Source organism: Ranitomeya variabilis, chromosome 1, assembly GCF_051348905.1.
Source record: "Ranitomeya variabilis isolate aRanVar5 chromosome 1, aRanVar5.hap1, whole genome shotgun sequence".
Classification (NCBI taxonomy): domain Eukaryota; kingdom Metazoa; phylum Chordata; class Amphibia; order Anura; family Dendrobatidae; genus Ranitomeya; species Ranitomeya variabilis.
The window spans coordinates 334,827,500-334,850,316 of record NC_135232.1 but is presented as its reverse complement, the minus strand read 5'-3'; the positions used below and the strand labels follow the sequence as shown (position 1 = coordinate 334,850,316).

General features: G+C 42.7%; 1 protein-coding gene across 6 annotated transcripts in view; it reads left to right on the top strand.

The window, feature by feature from the left end:
* CARMIL3 (capping protein regulator and myosin 1 linker 3) overlaps window positions 1-22,817 on the top strand; it is a 130,528-nt gene that overhangs the window by 32,860 nt on the left and 74,851 nt on the right. For all 6 annotated transcript variants that reach the window (XR_013224181.1, XM_077299197.1, XM_077299213.1 and 3 more), the window contains exon 7: window positions 20,104-20,174. Coding sequence is in view for 5 of the 6 variants with exons in the window: in XM_077299197.1 (XP_077155312.1) it covers window positions 20,104-20,174 (71 nt within the window). In the remaining variant the exon portion in view is untranslated. The remainder of the gene's footprint in view (window positions 1-20,103; window positions 20,175-22,817) is intronic.

Here is a 22,817-nt window from a genome sequence, read left to right as displayed (position 1 = left end):
TTTTTATTTTTTCGTTGATGACACTGTATTGTGGCTCATTTTTTGCAGGACAAGATTACGTTTTCAGCGGTACCATGGTTATTTATATCCGTTATTTTGATCGCGTGTTATTCCAATTTTTTGTTTGGCGGTATGATAATAAAGCGTTGTTTTTTGCCTCTTTTTTTTATTTTTTTTTACGGTGATCACTGAAGGGGTTAACCAGTGGGACAGTTTTATAGGTCGGGTCGTTACGGACACGGCGATACTAAATATGTGTACTTTTATTGTTATTGGAACAATATATATATACATTTTTTCTTTATTTAGAATTTTTTTTTCTTACACGTGTAAATATTTTTTTTTTACTTTGTAACATTGCCCCGGCGGGGACATCATGTTACAGTGACAGATCGCTGATCTGACACTTTGCAGTGCACTGTGTCAGATCAGTGATCACACAGTCACTGAAGGAGGTTTGCAGGCGCCTTGTTGTGAAATTGGATTTTGGGCTCCCCCGGTGGCCACTTGTGGAATTGAACTGGTGTGCTTCATCCTCTCTGTTCACCTGTTTCCATCAGGATGTGGGAGTCGCTATTTAGCCTTGCTCCTCTGTCACTTCCATGCCGGTCATCATTGTAATCAGAAGCCTTTCTGTGCATGTTCCTGCTGCTAGACAACTCCCAGCTAAGTTGGACTTTAGTCCTTGTTTGTTTTTGCATTTCGTTCCAGTTCACAGCTGTAGTTTCGTTTCTGTGTCTGGAAAGCTCTTGTGATCTGAAATTGCCACTCTGATGTTATGAGTTAATACTAGAGTCTTAAAGTAATTTCAGGATGGTGTTTTGATAGGGTTTTCAGCTGACCATGAAAGTGCCCTTTCTGTCTTCCTGCTATCTAGTAAGCGGACCTCAATTTTGCTAAACCTATTTTCATACTACGTTTGTCATTTCATCTAAAATCACCGCCAATATTTGTGGGGGCCTCTGTCTGCCTTTCGGGGAAATTTCTCTAGAGGTGAGCCAGGACTATATTTTCCTCTGCCAGGATTAGTTAGTCCTCCGGCCGGCGCTGGGCGTCTAGGGATAAAACGCAGGCTACGCTACCCGGCTACTGTTAGTTGTGCGACAGGTTTAGTTCATGGTCAGTTTAGTTTCCATCCTTCCAAGAGCTAGTTCTTATGTTTGCTGGGCTATGTTCTCTTGCCATTGAGAACCATAACAGTTTGACCGGCCAAAAAAGGGTTAAATTAATTGACAGAGAAAGGAGAGAAAAGAGAAGTCTGCTGAAGATTTTTTTTTTTTTTTTCCTTCAGTTCTGAGTGTGCTTGTAATTGAATCTCTTGCTAGTCTGCCTATATTGCAGCCTTTCTCTCTCTCTCTCCTTCTAATCCTGGAATGGCTGTGTGTTCACCTGTTTAAAATGGATATTCAGAGTTTAGCTGCAGGTTTGAATAATCTCACCACGAAAGTTCAAAATTTACAAGATTTTGTTGTTCATGTTCCTATATCTGAACCTAGAATTCCTTTGCCTGAATTTTTCTCGGGGAATAGATCTTGCTTTCAAAATTTCAAAAATAATTGCAAGTTGTTTTTGTCCCTGAAATCTCGCTCTGCTGGAGATCCTGCTCAGCAGGTCAGGATTGTGATTTCCTTGCTCCGGGGCGACCCTCAGGATTGGGCTTTTGCATTGGCTCCAGGGGATCCTGCGTTGCTCAATGTGGATGCGTTTTTTCTGGCCTTGGGGTTGCTTTATGAGGAACCTCAGTTAGAACTTCAGGCGGAAAAGGCCTTGATGTCCCTATCTCAGGGGCAAGACGAAGCTGAAATATACTGCCAGAAATTCCGTAAATGGGCTGTGCTTACTCAGTGGAATGAGTGCGCCCTGGCGGCAAATTTCAGAGAGGGTCTCTCTGATGCCATTAAGGATGTTATGGTGGGGTTCCCTGTGCCTGCGGGTCTGAATGAGTCCATGACAATGGCTATCCAGATCGATAGGCGTCTGCGGGAGCGCAAACCTGTGCACCATTTGGCGGTGTCTACTGAGAAGACGCCAGAGAATATGCAATGTGATAGAATTCTGTCCAGAAGTGAACGGCAGAATTTTAGACGAAAAAATGGGTTGTGCTTCTATTGCGGTGATTCAACTCATGTTATATCAGCATGCTCTAAGCGTACTAAGAAGCTTGATAAGTCTGTTTCAATTGGCACTTTACAGTCTAAGTTTATTCTATCTGTGACCCTGATTTGTTCTTTATCATCTATTACCGCGGATGCCTATGTCGACTCTGGCGCCGCTTTGAGTCTTATGCATTGGTCCTTTGCCAAACGCTGTGGGTATGATTTGGAGCCTCTTGAAACTCCTATACCCCTGAAGGGGATTGACTCCACCCCATTGGCTAGCAATAAACCACAATACTGGATACAAGTAACTATGCGGATTAATCCGGATCACCAGGAGATTATTCGCTTTCTTGTGCTGTATAACCTACATGATGTGTTGGTGCTTGGATTGCCATGGCTGCAATCTCATAACCCAGTCCTTGACTGGAAAGCTATGTCTGTGTTAAGCTGGGGATGTAAGGGGACGCATGGGGACGTACCTGTGGTTTCCATTTCATCATCTATTCCCTCTGAGATTCCTGAATTCTTGACTGAATATCGTGACGTTTTTGAAGAACCTAAGCTTGGTTCATTACCTCCGCACCGGGAGTGCGATTGTGCCATAGATTTGATTCCGGGTAGTAAATACCCTAAGGGTCGTTTATTTAATCTGTCTGTGCCTGAACATGCTGCTATGCGAGAATATATAAAGGAGTCCTTGGAAAAGGGACATATTCGTCCTTCGTCATCTCCCTTAGGAGCCGTTTTTTTCTTTGTGGCTAAGAAAGATGGCTCTTTGAGGCCGTGCATTGATTATCGGCTTTTGAATAAAATCACGGTTAAATATCAATATCCGTTGCCACTGCTGACTGATTTGTTTGCTCGCATAAAGGGGGCCAAGTGGTTCTCTAAGATAGATCTCCGTGGGGCGTATAATTTGGTGCGAATTAAGCAGGGGGATGAGTGGAAAACCGCATTTAATACGCCCGAGGGCCACTTTGAGTATTTGGTGATGCCTTTTGGTCTTTCAAATGCCCCTTCAGTCTTTCAGTCCTTTATGCATGACATTTTCCGTGATTATTTGGATAAATTTATGATTGTGTATCTGGATGATATTTTGATTTTTTCGGATGACTGGGACTCTCATGTCCAGCAGGTCAGGAGGGTTTTTCAGGTTTTGCGGTCTAATTCCTTGTGTGTGAAGGGTTCTAAGTGCGTTTTTGGGGTTCAGAAGATTTCCTTTTTGGGATATATTTTTTCCCCCTCTTCCATGGAGATGGATCCTGTCAAGGTTCAGGCTATTTGTGATTGGACGCAACCCTCTTCTCTTAAGAGTCTTCAGAAATTTTTGGGCTTTGCTAACTTTTATCGTCGATTTATTGCTGGTTTTTCTGATGTTGTTAAACCATTGACTGATTTGACTAAGAAGGGTGCTGATGTTGCTGATTGGTCCCCTGCTGCTGTGGAGGCCTTTCGGGAGCTTAAGCGCCGCTTTTCTTCCGCCCCTGTGTTGCGTCAGCCTGATGTTGCTCTTCCTTTTCAGGTTGAGGTCGACGCTTCTGAAATCGGAGCTGGGGCGGTTTTGTCGCAGAGAAGTTCCGATTGCTCCGTGATGAGACCTTGTGCTTTTTTCTCGCGTAAATTTTCGCCCACCGAGCGGAATTATGATGTTGGGAATCGGGAGCTTTTGGCCATGAAGTGGGCTTTTGAGGAGTGGCGTCATTGGCTTGAGGGGGCTAGACATCAGGTGGTGGTATTGACTGACCACAAAAATCTAATTTATCTTGAGTCCGCCAGACGCCTGAATCCTAGACAGGCGCGCTGGTCGTTGTTTTTCTCTCGGTTTGATTTTGTGGTGTCCTACCTGCCGGGTTCTAAGAATGTTAAGGCGGATGCCCTTTCTAGGAGTTTTGAGCCTGACTCCCCTGGTAATTCTGAACCTACAGGTATCCTTAAGGATGGAGTGATATTGTCTGCCATTTCTCCAGACCTGCGGCGGGTCTTGCAGGAGTTTCAGGCGGATAGACCTGATCGTTGCCCACCTGGTAGACTGTTTGTTCCTGATGATTGGACCAGTAAAGTCATTTCTGAGGTTCATTCTTCTGCGTTGGCAGGTCATCCTGGAATCTTTGGTACCAGGGATTTGGTGGCAAGGTCCTTCTGGTGGCCTTCCCTGTCTCGAGATGTGCGAGGCTTTGTGCAGTCTTGTGACGTTTGTGCTCGGGCCAAGCCTTGTTGTTCTCGGGCTAGTGGATTGTTGTTGCCCTTGCCTATCCCGAAGAGGCCCTGGACGCACATCTCGATGGATTTTATTTCGGATCTTCCTGTTTCTCAGAAGATGTCTGTCATCTGGGTGGTGTGTGATCGTTTCTCTAAGATGGTCCATTTGGTTCCCCTGCCTAAGTTGCCTTCTTCTTCCGAGTTGGTTCCTCTGTTTTTTCAGAATGTGGTCCGTTTGCATGGTATTCCGGAGAATATCGTTTCTGACAGAGGTACCCAGTTCGTGTCTAGATTTTGGCGAGCATTCTGTGCTAGGATGGGCATAGATTTGTCTTTCTCGTCTGCTTTCCATCCTCAGACTAATGGCCAGACCGAGCGGACGAATCAGACCTTGGAGACATATTTGAGGTGTTTTGTGTCTGCAGATCAGGATGATTGGGTTGCTTTTTTGCCTTTAGCGGAGTTTGCCCTCAATAATCGGGCCAGCTCTGCCACCTTGGTGTCTCCCTTTTTCTGTAATTCGGGGTTTCATCCTCGATTTTCTTCTGGTCAGGTGGAATCTTCGGATTGTCCTGGAGTGGATGCTGTGGTGGAGAGGTTGCATCAGATTTGGGGGCAGGTAGTGGACAATTTGAAGTTGTCCCAGGAGAAGACTCAGCTTTTTGCCAACCGCCGGCGTCGGGTTTGGTCCTCGGCTTTGTGTTGGGGACTTGGTGTGGTTGTCTTCTCGTTTTGTCCCTATGAGGGTTTCTTCTCCCAAGTTTAAGCCTCGGTTCATCGGCCCGTACAAGATATTGGAGATTCTTAACCCTGTGTCCTTCCGTTTGGACCTCCCTGCATCTTTTTCTATTCATAATGTTTTTCATCGGTCATTATTGCGCAGGTATGAGGTACCGGTTGTGCCTTCCGTTGAGCCTCCTGCTCCGGTGTTGGTTGAGGGCGAGTTGGAGTACGTTGTGGAAAAAATCTTGGACTCCCGTGTTTCCAGACGGAAACTCCAGTATCTGGTCAAATGGAAGGGATACGGTCAGGAGGATAATTCTTGGGTGACTGCCTCTGATGTTCATGCCTCCGATTTGGTCCGTGCCTTTCATAGGGCTCATCCTGATCGCCCTGGTGGTTCTGGTGAGGGTTCGGTGCCCCCTCCTTGAGGGGGGGGTACTGTTGTGAAATTGGATTTTGGGCTCCCCCGGTGGCCACTTGTGGAATTGAACTGGTGTGCTTCATCCTCTCTGTTCACCTGTTTCCATCAGGATGTGGGAGTCGCTATTTAGCCTTGCTCCTCTGTCACTTCCATGCCGGTCATCATTGTAATCAGAAGCCTTTCTGTGCATGTTCCTGCTGCTAGACAACTCCCAGCTAAGTTGGACTTTAGTCCTTGTTTGTTTTTGCATTTCGTTCCAGTTCACAGCTGTAGTTTCGTTTCTGTGTCTGGAAAGCTCTTGTGATCTGAAATTGCCACTCTGATGTTATGAGTTAATACTAGAGTCTTAAAGTAATTTCAGGATGGTGTTTTGATAGGGTTTTCAGCTGACCATGAAAGTGCCCTTTGTTGTGAATTTGGATTCTGGGCTCCCCCGGTGGCTACTGGTGGAATTGAACTTGTGACATCATCTTCCCTGTTCACCTGTTCTGATTAGATCTGGGTGTCGCTATATAACCTGGCTTCTCTGTTAGATGCTTGCCGGTCAACAATGTTATCAGAAGCCTCTCTGTGCTTGTTCCTGCTCCCAGACATCTACTAGATAAGTTGGACATTCATCCATGTTTTGTTTTTGTATTTTGGTTCCAGTTCACAGCTGCAGTTTCGTTACTGTGTCTGGAAAGCTCTTGTTGATCAGGAATTGCCACTCTGGTATTATGAGTTAATGCCAGAGTCCTAAAGTAATTTCTGGATGTGTTTTGTTAGGGTTTTCTACTGACCATGAAAGTATGCTTTCTGTCTTCTGCTATCTAGAAAGCGGACCTCAAATTTGCTAAAACTATTTTCCTGCTGCGTTTGTTGTTTCATCTCATATCACCGCCAATATATGTGGGGGGCTTCTGTCTCCTTTTTTTGGGCATTTCTCTAGAGGTGAGTCAGGTCTTATATTTCCCTCTGCTAGCATTATTTAGTTCTCCGGCCGGCGCTGGGCATATAGGGATAAAAAGTAGGACATGCTACCTGGCTACTTCTAGATGATGCGGTAGGTTTAGTTCATGGTCAGTATAGTTACATCTTCCAAGAGCTTGTTCCTATAGAGGCTTATGCTAGTTCTCTGGCCATGGAGATCATGATAGTTTGACCGGCCCACTAAAGGGTTAAAATCCTTGGCTGAGAAAGGAGAGAAATAAGAAGTCTGCTGAGAGTTTTTTTTTTTTTTTTTTTTTTTTTCCTCTGTGCTCTTAATTGGATCACTTGCCAGTCTGTCTATGCTGCAGTCTTTCTTTTTTTTCTCTCTCCTTATAATCTTTGAATGGCTTTGTGTTCACCTGTTAATAATGGATCTTCAGAGTGTAACTGCAGGTTTGAATAATCTCACCACGAAAGTACAAAATTTGCAAGATTTTATTATTCATGCTCCGGTATCTGAGCCGAGAATTCCTTTGCCGGAATTCTTCTCAGGGAATAGATCTAGCTTTCAGAATTTTAGAAATAATTGTAAGCTATTTTTGTCCCTGAAATCTCGTTCTGCTGGAGACCCTGCACAGCAGGTTGGGATTGTGATTTCCTTGCTCCGCGGCGACCCTCAAGACTGGGCTTTTGCATTGGCACCAGGGGATCCTGCGTTGCGCAATGTGGATGCGTTTTTTTTGGCCTTGGGCTTGCTGTATGAGGAACCTCATTTGGAACTTCAGGCAGAAAAAACTTTGATGTCCCTATCGCAGGGGCAAGATGAAGCTGAAATTTACTGCCAAAGATTCCGTAAATGGTCTGTGCTTACTCAGTGGAATGAGTGTGCCTTGGCGGCTACTTTCAGAGAGGGTCTCTCTGATGCCATTAAGGATGTTATGGTGGGGTTCCCTGTGCCTGCGGGTCTGAATGAGTCCATGACAATGGCCATTCAGATCGATAGGCGTCTGCGGGAGCGCAAACCAGTGCACCATCTGGCGGTGTCCACTGAGAAGACGCCAGAAAGCATGCAGTGTGATAGAATTCTGTCCAGAAGCGAGCGGCAGAATTTTAGACGGAAAAATGGGTTGTGTTTCTATTGTGGGGATTCTACTCATGTTATATCAGCATGCTCTAAACGTACTAAAAAGCTTGATAAATCTGTTTCCATTGGCACTTTACAGTCTAAATTTATTTTGTCTGTGACCCTGATTTGCTCTTTGTCATCTATTACTACTGACGCCTATATCGACTCTGGCGCCGCTTTGAGTCTTATGGATTGGTCCTTTGCCAATCGTTGTGGGTATGATTTAGAGCCTTTGGAAACTCTTATTCCTCTGAAGGGGATTGACTCCACCCCATTGGCTAATAATAAACCACAATACTGGACACAAGTGACTATGTGTATTAATCCGGATCACCAGGAGACTATTCGTTTTCTAGTGCTGTATAATCTACATGAGGATTTGGTGCTGGGATTGCCATGGCTGCAGTCTCACAACCCAGTCCTTGACTGGAGAGCTATGTCTGTGTTGAGCTGGGGATGTAAGGGGACTCATGGGGACGTACCTTTGGTGTCCATTTCATCATCTATCCCCTCTGAAATCCCTGAGTTCCTGTCTGACTATCGTGACGTCTTTGAAGAACCCAAGCTTGGTTCACTACCTCCGCACCGTGAGTGCGATTGTGCTATAGATTTAATTCCGGGTAGTAAATACCCAAAGGGTCGTTTATTTAATCTGTCTGTGCCTGAACATACTGCTATGCGAGAATATATAAAGGAGTCCTTGGAAAAGGGACATATTCGTCCATCGTCATCTCCCTTAGGAGCCGGTTTTTTCTTTGTGTCAAAAAAAGACGGCTCTTTGAGACCATGTATTGATTATCGGCTTTTGAATAAAATCACGGTTAAATATCAATACCCATTGCCGTTGCTGACTGATTTGTTTGCTCGCATAAAGGGGGCCAAGTGGTTCTCTAAGATTGATCTCCGTGGGGCGTATAATTTGGTGCGGATCAGGCAGGGGGATGAGTGGAAAACCGCATTTAATACGCCCGAGGGCCACTTTGAGTATTTGGTGATGCCTTTTGGTCTTTCTAATGCCCCTTCAGTCTTCCAGTCCTTTATGCATGATATTTTCCGCGATTTTTTGGATAAATTTATGATAGTGTATCTGGATGATATTCTGATTTTTTCGGATGACTGGGACTCTCATGTCCGGCAAGTTAAGAGGGTTTTTCAGGTTTTGCGGTCTAATTCTCTGTGTGTCAAGGGTTCTAAGTGCGTTTTTGGGGTTAAGAGAATTTCCTTTTTGGGATATATTTTTTCTCCCTCTTCCATTGAGATGGATCCTGTCAAGGTTCAAGCTATTTGTGATTGGACGCAGCCCTCTTCTCTTAAAAGTCTTCAGAAATTTTTGGGCTTTGCCAACTTTTATCGTCGATTTATTTCTGGTTTTTCGGATGTCGTTAAGCCATTGACCGATTTGACTAGACAGGGTGCTGATGTTGCTAATTGGTCCCCTGATGCTGTGGAGGCCTTTCAGGAGCTTAAGCGCTGTTTTTCTTCTGCCCCTGTGTTGCGTCAGCCTGATGTGACTCTTCCTTTTCAGGTTGAGGTCGACGCTTCTGAGATCGGAGCTGGGGCAGTGTTGTCGCAGAAAAGTTCTGACTGCGCCGTGATGAGGCCTTGTGCCTTCTTTTCCCGTAAATTTTCGCCCGCTGAGCGGAATTATGATGTTGGGAATCGGGAGCTTTTGGCCATGAAGTGGGCGTTTGAGGAGTGGCGCCATTGGCTCGAGGGGGCCAGACATCAGGTGGTGGTATTGACTGACCACAAAAATTTGATTTATCTTGAGACCGCCAGGCGCCTGAATCCTAGACAGGCGCGCTGGTCATTATTTTTTTCTCGGTTTAATTTTGTGGTATCGTACCTACCAGGTTCTAAGAATGTTAAGGCGGATGCCCTTTCTAGGAGTTTTGAGCCTGATTCACCTGGCAACTCTGACCCCACAGGTATTCTTAAGGAGGGAGTTATCTTGTCAGCCGTTTCTCCAGACCTGCGGCGGGCCTTGCAGGAGTTTCAGGCGGATAGACCGGATCGTTGTCCGCCTGATAGGCTGTTTGTTCCTGATGATTGGACCAGTAAAGTCATCTCTGAGGTGCATTCTTCTGCGTTGGCAGGTCATCCTGGAATTTTTGGTACCAGGGATTTGGTGGCAAGATCCTTCTGGTGGCCTTCCCTGTCACGAGATGTGCGAGGCTTTGTGCAGTCTTGTGACGTTTGTGCTCGGGCCAAGCCTTGTTGTTCTCGGGCTAGTGGATTATTGTTGCCCTTGCCTATTCCTAAGAGGCCTTGGACACACATCTCGATGGATTTTATTTCAGATCTGCCTGTTTCTCAAAAGATGTCTGTCATCTGGGTGGTGTGTGACCGTTTTTCTAAGATGGTTCATTTGGTTCCCCTGCCCAAATTGCCTTCTTCTTCCGAGTTGGTGCCCCTGTTTTTTCAAAATGTTGTTCGTTTGCATGGTATTCCTGAGAATATCGTTTCTGACAGAGGAACCCAATTTGTGTCTAGATTTTGGCGGGCATTTTGTGCTAGGATGGGCATAGATTTGTCTTTTTCGTCTGCTTTTCACCCTCAGACTAATGGCCAGACCGAGCGGACTAATCAGACCCTGGAGACATATCTGAGGTGTTTTGTGTCTGCTGACCAGGATGATTGGGTTGCTTTTTTGCCATTGGCGGAGTTCGCCCTCAATAATCGGGCCAGCTCTGCCACCTTGGTTTCCCCGTTTTTCTGTAATTCGGGGTTCCATCCTCGATTTTCCTCCGGTCAGATGGAATCCTCGGATTGTCCTGGAGTGGATGCGGTGGTGGAGAGATTGCATCATATCTGGGGGCAGGTGATGGACAATTTAAAGTTGTCCCAGGAGAAGACTCAGCTTTTTGCCAACCGTCACCGTCGTGTTGGTCCTCGGCTTTGTGTTGGAGATTTGGTGTGGTTGTCTTCTCGTTTTGTCCCTATGAGGGTCTCATCTCCTAAGTTTAAGCCTCGGTTCATCGGTCCGTATAAAATATTGGAGATTCTTAACCCTGTTTCCTTCCGTTTGGACCTCCCTGCATCCTTTTCTATTCATAACGTTTTTCATCGGTCGTTATTGCGCAGGTATGAGGCACCGGTTGTGCCTTCCGTTGAGCCTCCTGCTCCGGTGTTGGTTGAGGGTGAGTTGGAGTACGTTGTGGAAAAAATCCTAGACTCCCGTGTTTCCAGACGGAGACTCCAGTATCTGGTCAAGTGGAAGGGATATGGCCAGGAGGATAATTCTTGGGTCACTGCATCTGATGTTCATGCCTCTGATCTGGTTCGTGCCTTTCATAGGGCCCATCCTGATCGCCCTGGTGGTTCTGGTGAGGGTTCGGTGCCCCCTCCTTGAGGGGGGGGTACTGTTGTGAATTTGGATTCTGGGCTCCCCCGGTGGCTACTGGTGGAATTGAACTTGTGACATCATCTTCCCTGTTCACCTGTTCTGATTAGATCTGGGTGTCGCTATATAACCTGGCTTCTCTGTTAGATGCTTGCCGGTCAACAATGTTATCAGAAGCCTCTCTGTGCTTGTTCCTGCTCCCAGACATCTACTAGATAAGTTGGACATTCATCCATGTTTTGTTTTTGTATTTTGGTTCCAGTTCACAGCTGCAGTTTCGTTACTGTGTCTGGAAAGCTCTTGTTGATCAGGAATTGCCACTCTGGTATTATGAGTTAATGCCAGAGTCCTAAAGTAATTTCTGGATGTGTTTTGTTAGGGTTTTCTACTGACCATGAAAGTATGCTTTCTGTCTTCTGCTATCTAGAAAGCGGACCTCAAATTTGCTAAAACTATTTTCCTGCTGCGTTTGTTGTTTCATCTCATATCACCGCCAATATATGTGGGGGGCTTCTGTCTCCTTTTTTTGGGCATTTCTCTAGAGGTGAGTCAGGTCTTATATTTCCCTCTGCTAGCATTATTTAGTTCTCCGGCCGGCGCTGGGCATATAGGGATAAAAAGTAGGACATGCTACCTGGCTACTTCTAGATGATGCGGTAGGTTTAGTTCATGGTCAGTATAGTTACATCTTCCAAGAGCTTGTTCCTATAGAGGCTTATGCTAGTTCTCTGGCCATGGAGATCATGACAGCCCTTTCTGTCTTCCTGCTATCTAGTAAGCGGACCTCAATTTTGCTAAACCTATTTTCATACTACGTTTGTCATTTCATCTAAAATCACCGCCAATATTTGTGGGGGCCTCTGTCTGCCTTTCGGGGAAATTTCTCTAGAGGTGAGCCAGGACTATATTTTCCTCTGCCAGGATTAGTTAGTCCTCCGGCCGGCGCTGGGCGTCTAGGGATAAAACGCAGGCTACGCTACCCGGCTACTGTTAGTTGTGCGACAGGTTTAGTTCATGGTCAGTTTAGTTTCCATCCTTCCAAGAGCTAGTTCTTATGTTTGCTGGGCTATGTTCTCTTGCCATTGAGAACCATAACAGCGCCTGCTCTGAGCAGGCGCTTGCAAGCCACCTACCTTCAGGACCCGGAAGGCCCCCCGCTGCTATTTTGGATCTGGGGTCTGCAGGGAGGAGGAGGTAGGAGACGCTTGGAGCAACGCGATCACATCGCATTGCTCCGAGGGTCTCAGGGAAGCACGCAGGGAGCCCCCTCCCTGCGCGATGCTTCCCTATGCCGCCGGAACGCTGCGATCATCTTTGATCGCAGTGTGCAGGGGGTTAATGTGCCAGGAGCGGTCCGTGACCGCTTCTGGCACATAGTGCCGGATGTCAGCTGTAATAATCAGCTGACACCTGGCGGCGATCGGCCGCGCTCCCCCTGTGAGTGCGGCCGATCACCTATGACGTAATATTCCTTCCATGGGAAGTAGGGCCCACCCCACATGGACGGAATAGTATGTCTAATGACAGAAAGGGGTTAGGGAACTCTATACAGGTGATATAAAAAGTCTACATGCATCTGTTACGATGCCATTTGTCATGTGAAAAAATCGTAGCAAGAAGAATCATTTCAGAACTTTTTCCAACTTTAATGTCTTCCATAATCTGTACTATTCTATGGAGAAACAAACTGAAATCCTTGTAAGGGGAAAAAGAACAATAACAAAACCATAATTATGCGGTTGCATATTAGGGATGTGGTAATGTTCATAATTAGCCATTCATGTTTTAACTCATTTTAAACAGTAGTCAGTACACCATTACCATAATTTACAGTGATTCTGATTAACCTCATATAAAGCTTAGCTGTTCTAGTATGATTTTCTTACATTTTTAAAATTTGCATTTTACAGGAAAAGTCATGGTACATAAACAGTTTATAACACAGCAAAGGGATCTCATTATTGACAGTAATCAATCAGGAGAAGAGTTTAAACATTTTTCCAAGGCATAAGATATACTATGGAACATTGTAAAGACGGTCATTAAGAAATGGCTTAACCCCTTCACGACCTTTGACATATCCATACATCATGGTAAGGTAGGGGTTCACGATCTTTAACATATGGATACATCATGGCAATCATATACGGCACATGAACTATGCCTGTGCGATGCGATTGACACCGGGAGTTGGCTGTGACTGCCAGGAGCGGTCCCGACTGTTTTTCCCCCTAAAAGCCACAATCAATATCGATCGCAGCATTTAGGAGGCTAAGAAAGGGAGTGGCTCCTTCTTCCTTTCGATCGCCAACCCATGCGAGGACCCGATCGTCGTCATGGCAACCTGAAGTCATCATGATGACCTCCAGGTCAGCCAGCTATGGAAAGCCTGTTAAACCATGCCAAGAGCATGGTCTAAGAGGTTTCTGTCAGTGAACTAGTGACAGGTGTAATGCATTGCAATGCTGGTGCAATGCAATGTATTATATCTGCGATCAAACTGATAAAAGTTAAAGTCCTATAGAGTCGGTAAGCAAAAAAAATTGTAAAAATCTTTTTTAAAAATATCACAAAACAAATTAAAAAATGAAAATAATATTATAATATTATACCAGTAAACAAGTACCGTATATTTATGTAAAAACCAAAATAAACCAAAAAATTACACATATTTCGTATCAACAACCTATAAAACTGTCACATTAGTTAACCCCTTCAGTGAACACTATATAAAAAAAAGTAGACAAACAAATGGCAAACAACTATGCTTTTTCATCATACTGCCGTACTAAAAGTAGAATAAAACGCAATAAAAAAGTTGAATGGAAATAAAAATGGTTTAACTAAAAACGTCATCTTATCTTTCAAAAAATAAGCCACCCTACAACTCTATCAGCAGAGAAGTAAAAAAGCTGTAGCGCTCAGAATATAGCGATGCAAAAACAATATTTTTTCAATAGAATTATTTTTAATGTATAAAAGAGGCAAAACATAAAAAAATTATATAAATGTGGCATCGCTGTAATTGTACCGACCCGAAAAATAAAGCTGCCTTATCACTTTTACCATACCGTGACCAGCATGAAAAAAAAAAATCCACAATTGCTGGTTTTTGTTCATTCTGCTTCCCAAAAATTGGAATAGAATGTGATCAAAAAATGTTATGTGGCGGAAAACGGTACATCTGTAATCGCACCGACCCAAAGAATAAAGCTGCCTTATCACTTATACTGCTCAAGGAACAGTGAAAATAATAAATAAAACCAATTCTTCACCTGCTGTTGATTTGTCTATTCTGCCTCTCGAAGATTGCAGTAAGGCTCATCTCACACTTCTCCTGCATTCTAAGCTGAGCGCTTACACCGGGGTTTTTCATGCAAATCTCTGAAATACGTGATTCAGATGGAACCCCAGATGGAAGATTCCCTATATTGAGGCAGATGAAGACAATGTGGACATCATTTGGCCTTAGCTGAGGCAATGACACCGCTGAACAGAAGCCAGATTAAGTTCAGAGAAACTTTGCTACGCCATTATAGTGAATATATCCCTCAGGGGTTTCATCACCTCATTTGGAAATTTACATGGAAACCCAAATGTAGGTGCTCAGAATACAAGATAAATGTGATATAAAATGTTAAGTAAAATGTTCCCAATAAAAACTTCAACTCAATCCACAAGAAAAATAAGTCCACACTCAGGTCCATCATCTGTCAGTGAAAATATAAGGGTTTCTACATTACTGGTAGTGCAAAGGCTATGGAAAAGCACTATGATTCCTTGCCACCAAAAAGAAATCCAGCAAATTCTACACTCCCAAATCCAAATGCCCCTCTCCCTTCTGATCTCCCGTGTGCCTAAACCACATTTAGCGCCCACATATTTTACATTTCTGTAGCGATGAGAGCCCGCTTATTTTATGGGGCCCATGTCTCCAGAAGCATGAGCTGCACATAATGTACTGCACACTGCAATGTACTGGGCACTACAATGGCAGATTTGCAATTTTCACTCAGCAACATCCACTGCTGCTCGTTTCTGGAAAACACCCATGGAGTCAAAAGCATCATTACGCATGCAGATAAATTCCCAAAGGGGTTTAATTTCCAAAATGGGGTCACTTGAGGACTTGGGGGGGGATTCTACTCTTATGGCACTTAGGGTGTCACACAATGCCTTGGGACTGTGATTGCTAGCCAGGTCCCTAGACCTCGGGGCGCCCTAGTCTATCCCTGTCTCCTGGATAACTACAGAAGGTGAAGATGCTGGGTTCAAATGCCTTGCTATGCTCCTATATCAACCTTTATCTGTCCCCTCCCCCACCCAGGGAGATGGGAAACTAAAGTGTATAGGATAACACTAACCAGACAAACAAGGGAAGATGGACAGGGATAAATTAAAATAACAATCATGCAAAACAAACTCACCAAACAACAAACAACAGACTGGAACACAGTAGAGTTAAATGAAGTAGAAACCAAATAGGAGAGGATGAGGATGTGCACACAAACAAAACTCCAAGCAACAATTTCCTAACAAATATCCAAATGCCAACTCCAACCATGAACTACACCTCCAACTCCACACTAGGCAGTAAGAACTAACACTGGCAATTCCTAAGTGCCAGAGGCAAGCATATATAGCAGAGGGGAGTGGCAAACACTGAAAAGCTGATACAGTCCATGTAGGAATACTCTAGGAGCTTCAACTGAGCACATTAACCCTTTTACTGCCAGCAAAGAAAAAACATGCATTGTTTAATAAGATGGTGAAGTAATTCTAACCAGTGCAAGAGTTTGTGAAACCAGATGCCTTCCCTTCTGAGCCCTGCCATGCACTTAAACAGTGGTTTTCCACCAGATATGGGGTATCTGCGCACTCAGGAGAAATCGCACAACAGATTTTGGGGTCCATTTTCTCCTGTTACCCTTGTGAAATGGAAAAATTGGGGGCTAAATTAACAGTTTGCGGGAAGAATGTATTTTTTCATTTGCACGGCTCAATGTAATAATATTCTTTTAAGCACCTGCGGGTTCCAGGTGCTCACCTTTAGGTAAGTACCTTGAAGGATGTAGTTTGGAAAAATAGGGCCACTTGTGGGGAATTTCCACTGTTTAGGCACATCAGGGGCTCTCTAAATGTGACCTGGAGTCCACTATCTATTTCAGCCAAAATTACTCTCAAAAAGTCAAATGGTACTCCTTCCCTTCTGAGCCATGCCATGCGCTCAAACAGTAGTTTTCCACCACATATGGGGTACTGGTGTACTTAGAAGAAATTTCACAACAAATTGTACAGTGTATTGAACTTGTGGGTTCAAAGAACTCACCACACTTCTACATAAATTCCTTGAATGGTGTAGTTTCCAAAATGGGTTCACTTGTGGGAGTTAATACTGTTTGGGCTTATCTGAGGCTCTGCAAACCTGACATGTCATCTGCTATCTATTTCAGCAAATTTTGTGCTCCAAAATTTGAATGGTGCTCCTTCCCTTCCGAGCCCTGCCGTGTGCTCAAACGGTAGTTTTGCACCAGATATGGGATATCGGTGTATTCAGGAGATATATGCACAACAAATTATATGGTCCAATTTCTCCTGTTACCCTTTTGAAAATGCAAAATATAGGGCTAAAGCATTATTTTTGTGGGGAAAAGTAACATTTTCATTTTTTCCTTCCACATTGCTTAATTCCTATGAAGCACCTGAAGGGTTAATAAACTTCTTGAATGTGGTTTTGGGAACTTAGAGGGGTGCAGTTTTTATAATGGTGTCACATTTGGGTATTTTCTATCACATAATGTAATGCTGCCACAGCGCAGTATCGTGCATCCTATCCCAGGGGGTGCTGGAAAGGGAAGATAGAGCGTCACTAGGTGATGAGAGGTCAGACAAGCCGGGTCAGGAATGGATGTAAAACGCAGTACCAGGGAAAACAACAATACACGTGGTCAGATATAAGCCAAAGAAGCCAGAGCCAGTCGGGAGCAGAGATACCAGAGACGTAAGACAGAAAAACAGGTTACAGGACAAGCCGGGTCAGATACCAAGGTCACAGCACAGGAAGCACACAGCAGGATGAGTGGGGAAGCAGGAATGGGAAGGCAGGGGAACAGAGTTAACGGGCAGAGGACAAATCAGGGTGTAACAGGGTAAGTCGCTCAAGCTGGGGGCAAGAACTATAGCTGACGCTGCCTGCAGGCAACAGTGGACTGAAATATTACAACAGATCCCAAAACGAGGCAAAGAAGGTTAACCCCCGCATGACCAGACTAGGGAGAGAATAGCAAGAAACAAACCCCGGCCTGGATCATGACACATATTTTCCACAAAGTCACTTCAAATGGAATGTGGTCCTTTAAAAAATAGTTTTTTTAAATTTTTGTTGGAAAAATGAGAAATTTTTAACCCTTCTAACATCCTAACAAAAAAAAATTATAGCTAAAAAAGTATGTTAATGTGACGTTGACATGTGGTTAATGTTATTTATTAACTATTTTGTGTGATGTAACTATCTGCTTTAAGGGCATAAAAATTAAAACCTTGAAAATTGCATAATTTTCAATTTTTTGTTAAATTTTCATAAATAAACTCAGATCATACCGACTGAAAATTACCACTAACATGAAGTACAATGTGTCCCGAAAAAACAATCTAAGAATGATAGCATGATAGTGACATTACCTAGAACTGGACATCCCTCAAAAATTTGGAAAAATACAAGAAAAAAATTGGTCCAAGGGCCCTAGAGCAACTTTAAAGAGATTCAGAAATTTGTAGCAAATACTGGTTGTTTACATCATGTGACAACAATCTCCTGTACTCTTCATGTGTCTGGCCTGTGGGATAGGGTGGCAAGAGGGAAGCATTTTCTTAAAAAGAAAGACATGCAAGCCCAGCTATGTTTTGTCAAAAGTATTTGGGAAAATGTTTTCCTGTCTGATGAGACCAATGTTGAACTTTTTGGCCACCATTTCTAAAGGTATGCTTGGCACAAAGTCATCACTGCACATCACCAAAAGAACAGCATACCCACAGTGAAGTATGGTGGAGGCTGCATTATGCTTTGGGGCTGTTTTTAGCAGCTGGAACTGGGGATTTAGTCAATGTAGAGAGAATTATGAATTGCTCCAAATATCAGTCAATTTTACAACAAAACCTTCAGGCCTCTGCTAAAAAGATGAAGAGGAATTTCACCTTGCAGCACAACAACAACCCTTGGTTTCACTAGGAGAAGATTAAAGATTTGACATGGCCAAACTAGAGTCCAGACCTGAATTCAACTGAAAATCTGTCTGTTGACCTGAAGAGGGCACTGTACACAGGAGATGACACCTGAATCTGACAGATTTGGAGCTCTACTTCAATGATGAGTGGATAAAAATTGCCAATTTTAGATCTGTCATGCTGGTAGACTCTTACTCAAAAAGATTGAGTGTTGTTATAACTTCAAAGAGTACTTCAACAAAGTATTAGTTTAAGGGTGTGCATATTTATAAAACCACATTATTTTAGTTCTTTATTTTTATTTTCCACCAGAAAAGAGTTCATTGTATTTTGTAATTGAATCGTACAGATTATAGGTGACTTAACAAGTGGAAAAAGTTCTGGAATGATTCCTCTTCTCATCAGTTCTTTTTAAATACAAAAATCTGGCATTCTAACAGGGGAGTGTAGTTTTTTTTTTTATATCCACTGTATGTGTGTTATCTATATAACTGAATGTGTTCCAGTCTAGGGTTAACACACTTTATTAAATGCTGTAATGGTTAAAATACACTGTGGTTGGCACTGGTGTCGTTCACTATTCAAAGACAGCCAGCTCAGTTTTCTAGTGTAAATGAATGGTATCCAAGAGTTTCATCCCCAGGAGCTATGTCCGTAGGAAAGTGGGATATTTTACAACTGAATTTTTGTTTTCTACCCGCCTGTTACCTCGCTTCTGTCCTACCACTTGCATCATTGTATTCTAAATTTAGCCTTGGCCTTTTTTCTTTTACTGTTCGTGACTCATCTGTAGTATTTTTCCACCTATGGTTTATCAAGTGCTTTGCTTGAAATGTCACACAAAAATGTGTCGTTCAGGACTACAATTTCTCGTATTTTTCGTCTTATTTTGATTTACCTTTTTACCAAAAAGGATAATATCAGGACTCCATAGTATTGTCAGAAAATGACCCACTGTTTAAAGCAGATTTCATCTTGTGCTGTGTGCATTGTGAGCAAGGTCAACAATCAATTCTTACTAGAATACGGATGCAATAAATAGTAACACCTCTATTATAAAGCTGGAGGCATAAAAGACAGAATTGCGCCATTGACAATATGTTAAAGAAGTTGTCCGGTGTTAGGCTACTCTATGTGACTGCAGACTTGTGAATCTCTCACAGTGCGCACACTGTGCACTGTGAGGATTCTCCGGTGCCGAGAGCGGTGGGTGTATGACCAAAAGTATGTGATTTGCATACATGTGCCAACTAGACGTGCGTGGCCTCGCTCAATGCAAGTGTATTGTGTGAGGTTGGACACGTCTTGTCGGAATGTGGCTGGAAGTACACAAACTGCAAACTTGGGGTCACATTACCGCCCGCTCCCAGCACCAGAGAATCCTTACTGTGGACAGAGCGAAGCTCATCCTCCCACTTCTTCTACAATGACATCTGCACATGTCACAGGGAATGGTGACAATTCATCTCGATTTTAGCCATAAACTTACCATTTAGCCACAATATAGAATGTCCGTTGAGTATTGCCCCATGAGTATTTTACAAGGTGCCTAGTAAAATATATGCAAAGGCTGTAGGGGTTTTTTTCCATTTATTTTATAAACTGATGTACAGAGAGGTTTGGACTCCTGAAATCTTTCCTAGTCGCAAAGAAATGTTGTTCTTGCAGGAGTCTCGACTATGCATATGTTTGCCAATCACGACACAAAACCTATTTGATTTATGTTACAGTATAACTGGTTAATGAGCTGCACATTAAGCTTTTTCATTTTGGTGAATAGGGATAATACCACTCAAATAACTAAACCATATTATCCCTGTATCAGGTATATCTTCCAACAAGAGGGAGTAGATGCATTTGCTCAATTTGTGAAGAGCAAATGTGTTTTATAGTTTATTTTGTATTATTCTGAAAGACAAAATATCGAGACATACATTGATTCAATAAATCTATTTCTTAGTATAAGATTAGGGTTTTATATAATGGATAAGACAAGATCAAATAAATTTAAATCTAAAAAAAATAGTATCAGTAATAGTTACTATCTTTTGTTCATCAGGTGGCTTTTCAGAGACATATGCCGCACTTTGTGACTATAATGGCGTTTGTTGCAGAGAAGAGGTTCAGTGGGTAAGTGATGTATAACAACCTTTCATGGAATAAATAAGTGAACCCTTTTTCTCAATGTTGGCAAAATGACTGCAGATATCATCTTGGCTAGCACTGTTAAAAAGGCAATGATACTTATGTGTCATGGTTGACCACCAATCATCCATGCAACCTACAAGTGAATGAATGGATGAATTATTTAATTAATTAAATAGCCTCTATAACATTCGCTCTCTCTATGCTTTAAAAAAGATTCACCTGGGAATGCTACAGCCTGTAAATACATTTACTCCCCCCCTCCATTTCATAATTTTCTACTGTTTAATTTTTCTGTTTTTGAAGGTTACTCTTTTTTTCATGATAAAAATTATGGGGGAATAAACAAAAACATTATTGTTATTATATGTAAGTTGTGTTACCAGCAGCAATGATTTAAGGCCCCACCTAATGATCCAATTAGCTGATAAATGAGCATTTCTCTTCGTTTGCTAATTGGTGGTACAGTATGTTTACATTAGTTTGGTGTTTTTATGAACACTGGTTCAGATGCACATTAGCATTAGCTTAAAAAGGTACCTGTCATATTAAAAATGGCATCTGATCTGCAGGCATGGTGTTATAGAGCAGAGTTGATCTGGTTGATTTACATTTTTGTGGGAAAAGCATGGTAAAGAGAAGAAGAAGCTGAACAAAATTATATATATATATATATATATATATGTTTGATAGAAAAAAATTAGTAAAACTTGTATTTTCTTCATTGAAATCCCTGTTGCTTGTATGCAGATGAGTCCCGTGGGAGGTTCTACTCAGTGTTCATGCAGGGACAGCTGTCAATTACTGAGTAGTTCTGCTCATTTTTTTCCCATTTTTTCCATCAAACATTATATATATATATACGCACACACACACTACCATTCAAAAGTATAGGGTCACCCAGACAATTTTGTTTTCCATGAAAACGCATACTTTTATTAATCAAATGAGCTGCCAAATTAATTTAAAATCTAGTTCAGACATTGACAAGGTTAAAAAAAAAAGATTTTTATTTGAAATAATAATTTTCTCCTTCAAACTTTGCTTTCGTCAAAGAATGCTCCCTTTGCAGCAATTACAGCATTGCAGACCTTTGTCATTCTAGCAGTTAATTTGCTGAGGTAATCTGGAGAAATTTCACTCCATGCTTCTAGAAGCCCCTCCCACAAGTTGGCTTGGCTTGATGGGCACTTGTTGCGTACCATACGGTCAAGCTGATCCCACAACAGCTCAATGGGGCTGAGATCTAGTGACTGCAATAGTTCTTGCATAATTTGGAGGTGTGCTTTGGGTCATTGTCCTGTTGTAGGATGAAATTGGCTCCAATCAAGCGCTGTCCACAGGGTATGGCATGGCATTGCAAAATGGAGTGATAGCCTTCCTTATTCAAAATCCCTTTTACCTTGTACAAATCTCCCACTTTACCAGCACCAAAGCAACCCCAGACCATCACATTACCTCCACCATGCTTGACAGATGGCGTCAGACACTCTTCCAGCATCTTTTCAGTTGTTCTGCGTCTCACAAATGTTCTTCTGTGTGATCCAAACACCTCAAACTTGGATTCGTTTGTCCATAACACTTTTTTCCAATCTTCCTCTGTCCAATGTCTGTGTTCTTTTGCTCATATTAATCTTTTCCTTTTATTAGCCAGTCTCAGATATCGCTTTTTTCTTTGCCATTCTGCCGTGAAGGCCAGCATTCCAGAGTCGCCTCTTCACTGTAGACGTTGACACTGGTGTTTTGCGTGTACTATTTAATGAACCTGCCAGTTGAGGACCTGTGATGCGTCGATTTATCAAACTACAGACTCTAATGTGCTTGTCTTGTTGCTCAATTGTGCAGCGAGGGCCTCCCACTTCTCTTTCTATTCTGGTTAGAGCCTGTTTGTGCTATCCTCTGAAGGGAGTAGTACACACCGTTGTAGGAAATCTTCAGTTTCTTGGCAATTTCTCGCATGGAATAGCCTTCACTTCTAAGAACAAGAATAGACTGTCAAGTTTCACATGAAAGTTCTTTTTTTCTGGCCATTTTGAGAGTGTAATGGAACCAACAAATATAATGCTCCATATTCTCAACTAGCTCAATGGAAGGTCAGGTTTATAGGTTCTCTAATCAGCCAAACTGTTTTCAGCTGTGCTAACATGCTTGCACAAGGGTTTTCAAGGGTATTCTAACCATCCATTAGCCTTCTACGCAGTTAGCAAACACAAAGTACATAAGAACACTGGAGTGATGGTTGTTGGAAATGGGCCTCCATACACCTATGAAAATATTGCATTACAAACCAGACGTTTGCAGCTAGAATAGTCATTTACCACATTAACAATATATAGAGTATATTTCTGAATCATTTAATGTTAGTTTTATTGGAAAAAACTGTGCTTTTCTTTCAAAAATAAGGACATTTCTAAGTGACCCTAAACTTTTGAACATTAGTGTATATATATATATATATATATATATATATATATATATATATACTAGCTGAAGAGCCCGGCGTTGCCTGGGCATAGTAAATATCTGTGGTTAGTTATAGCACCTCACTTCTCTTATTTTCCCATCACGCCTCTCATTTTCCCCATCACATCTTTCATTTTCCCCCTCACATCTCTCATTTTCTCCCTC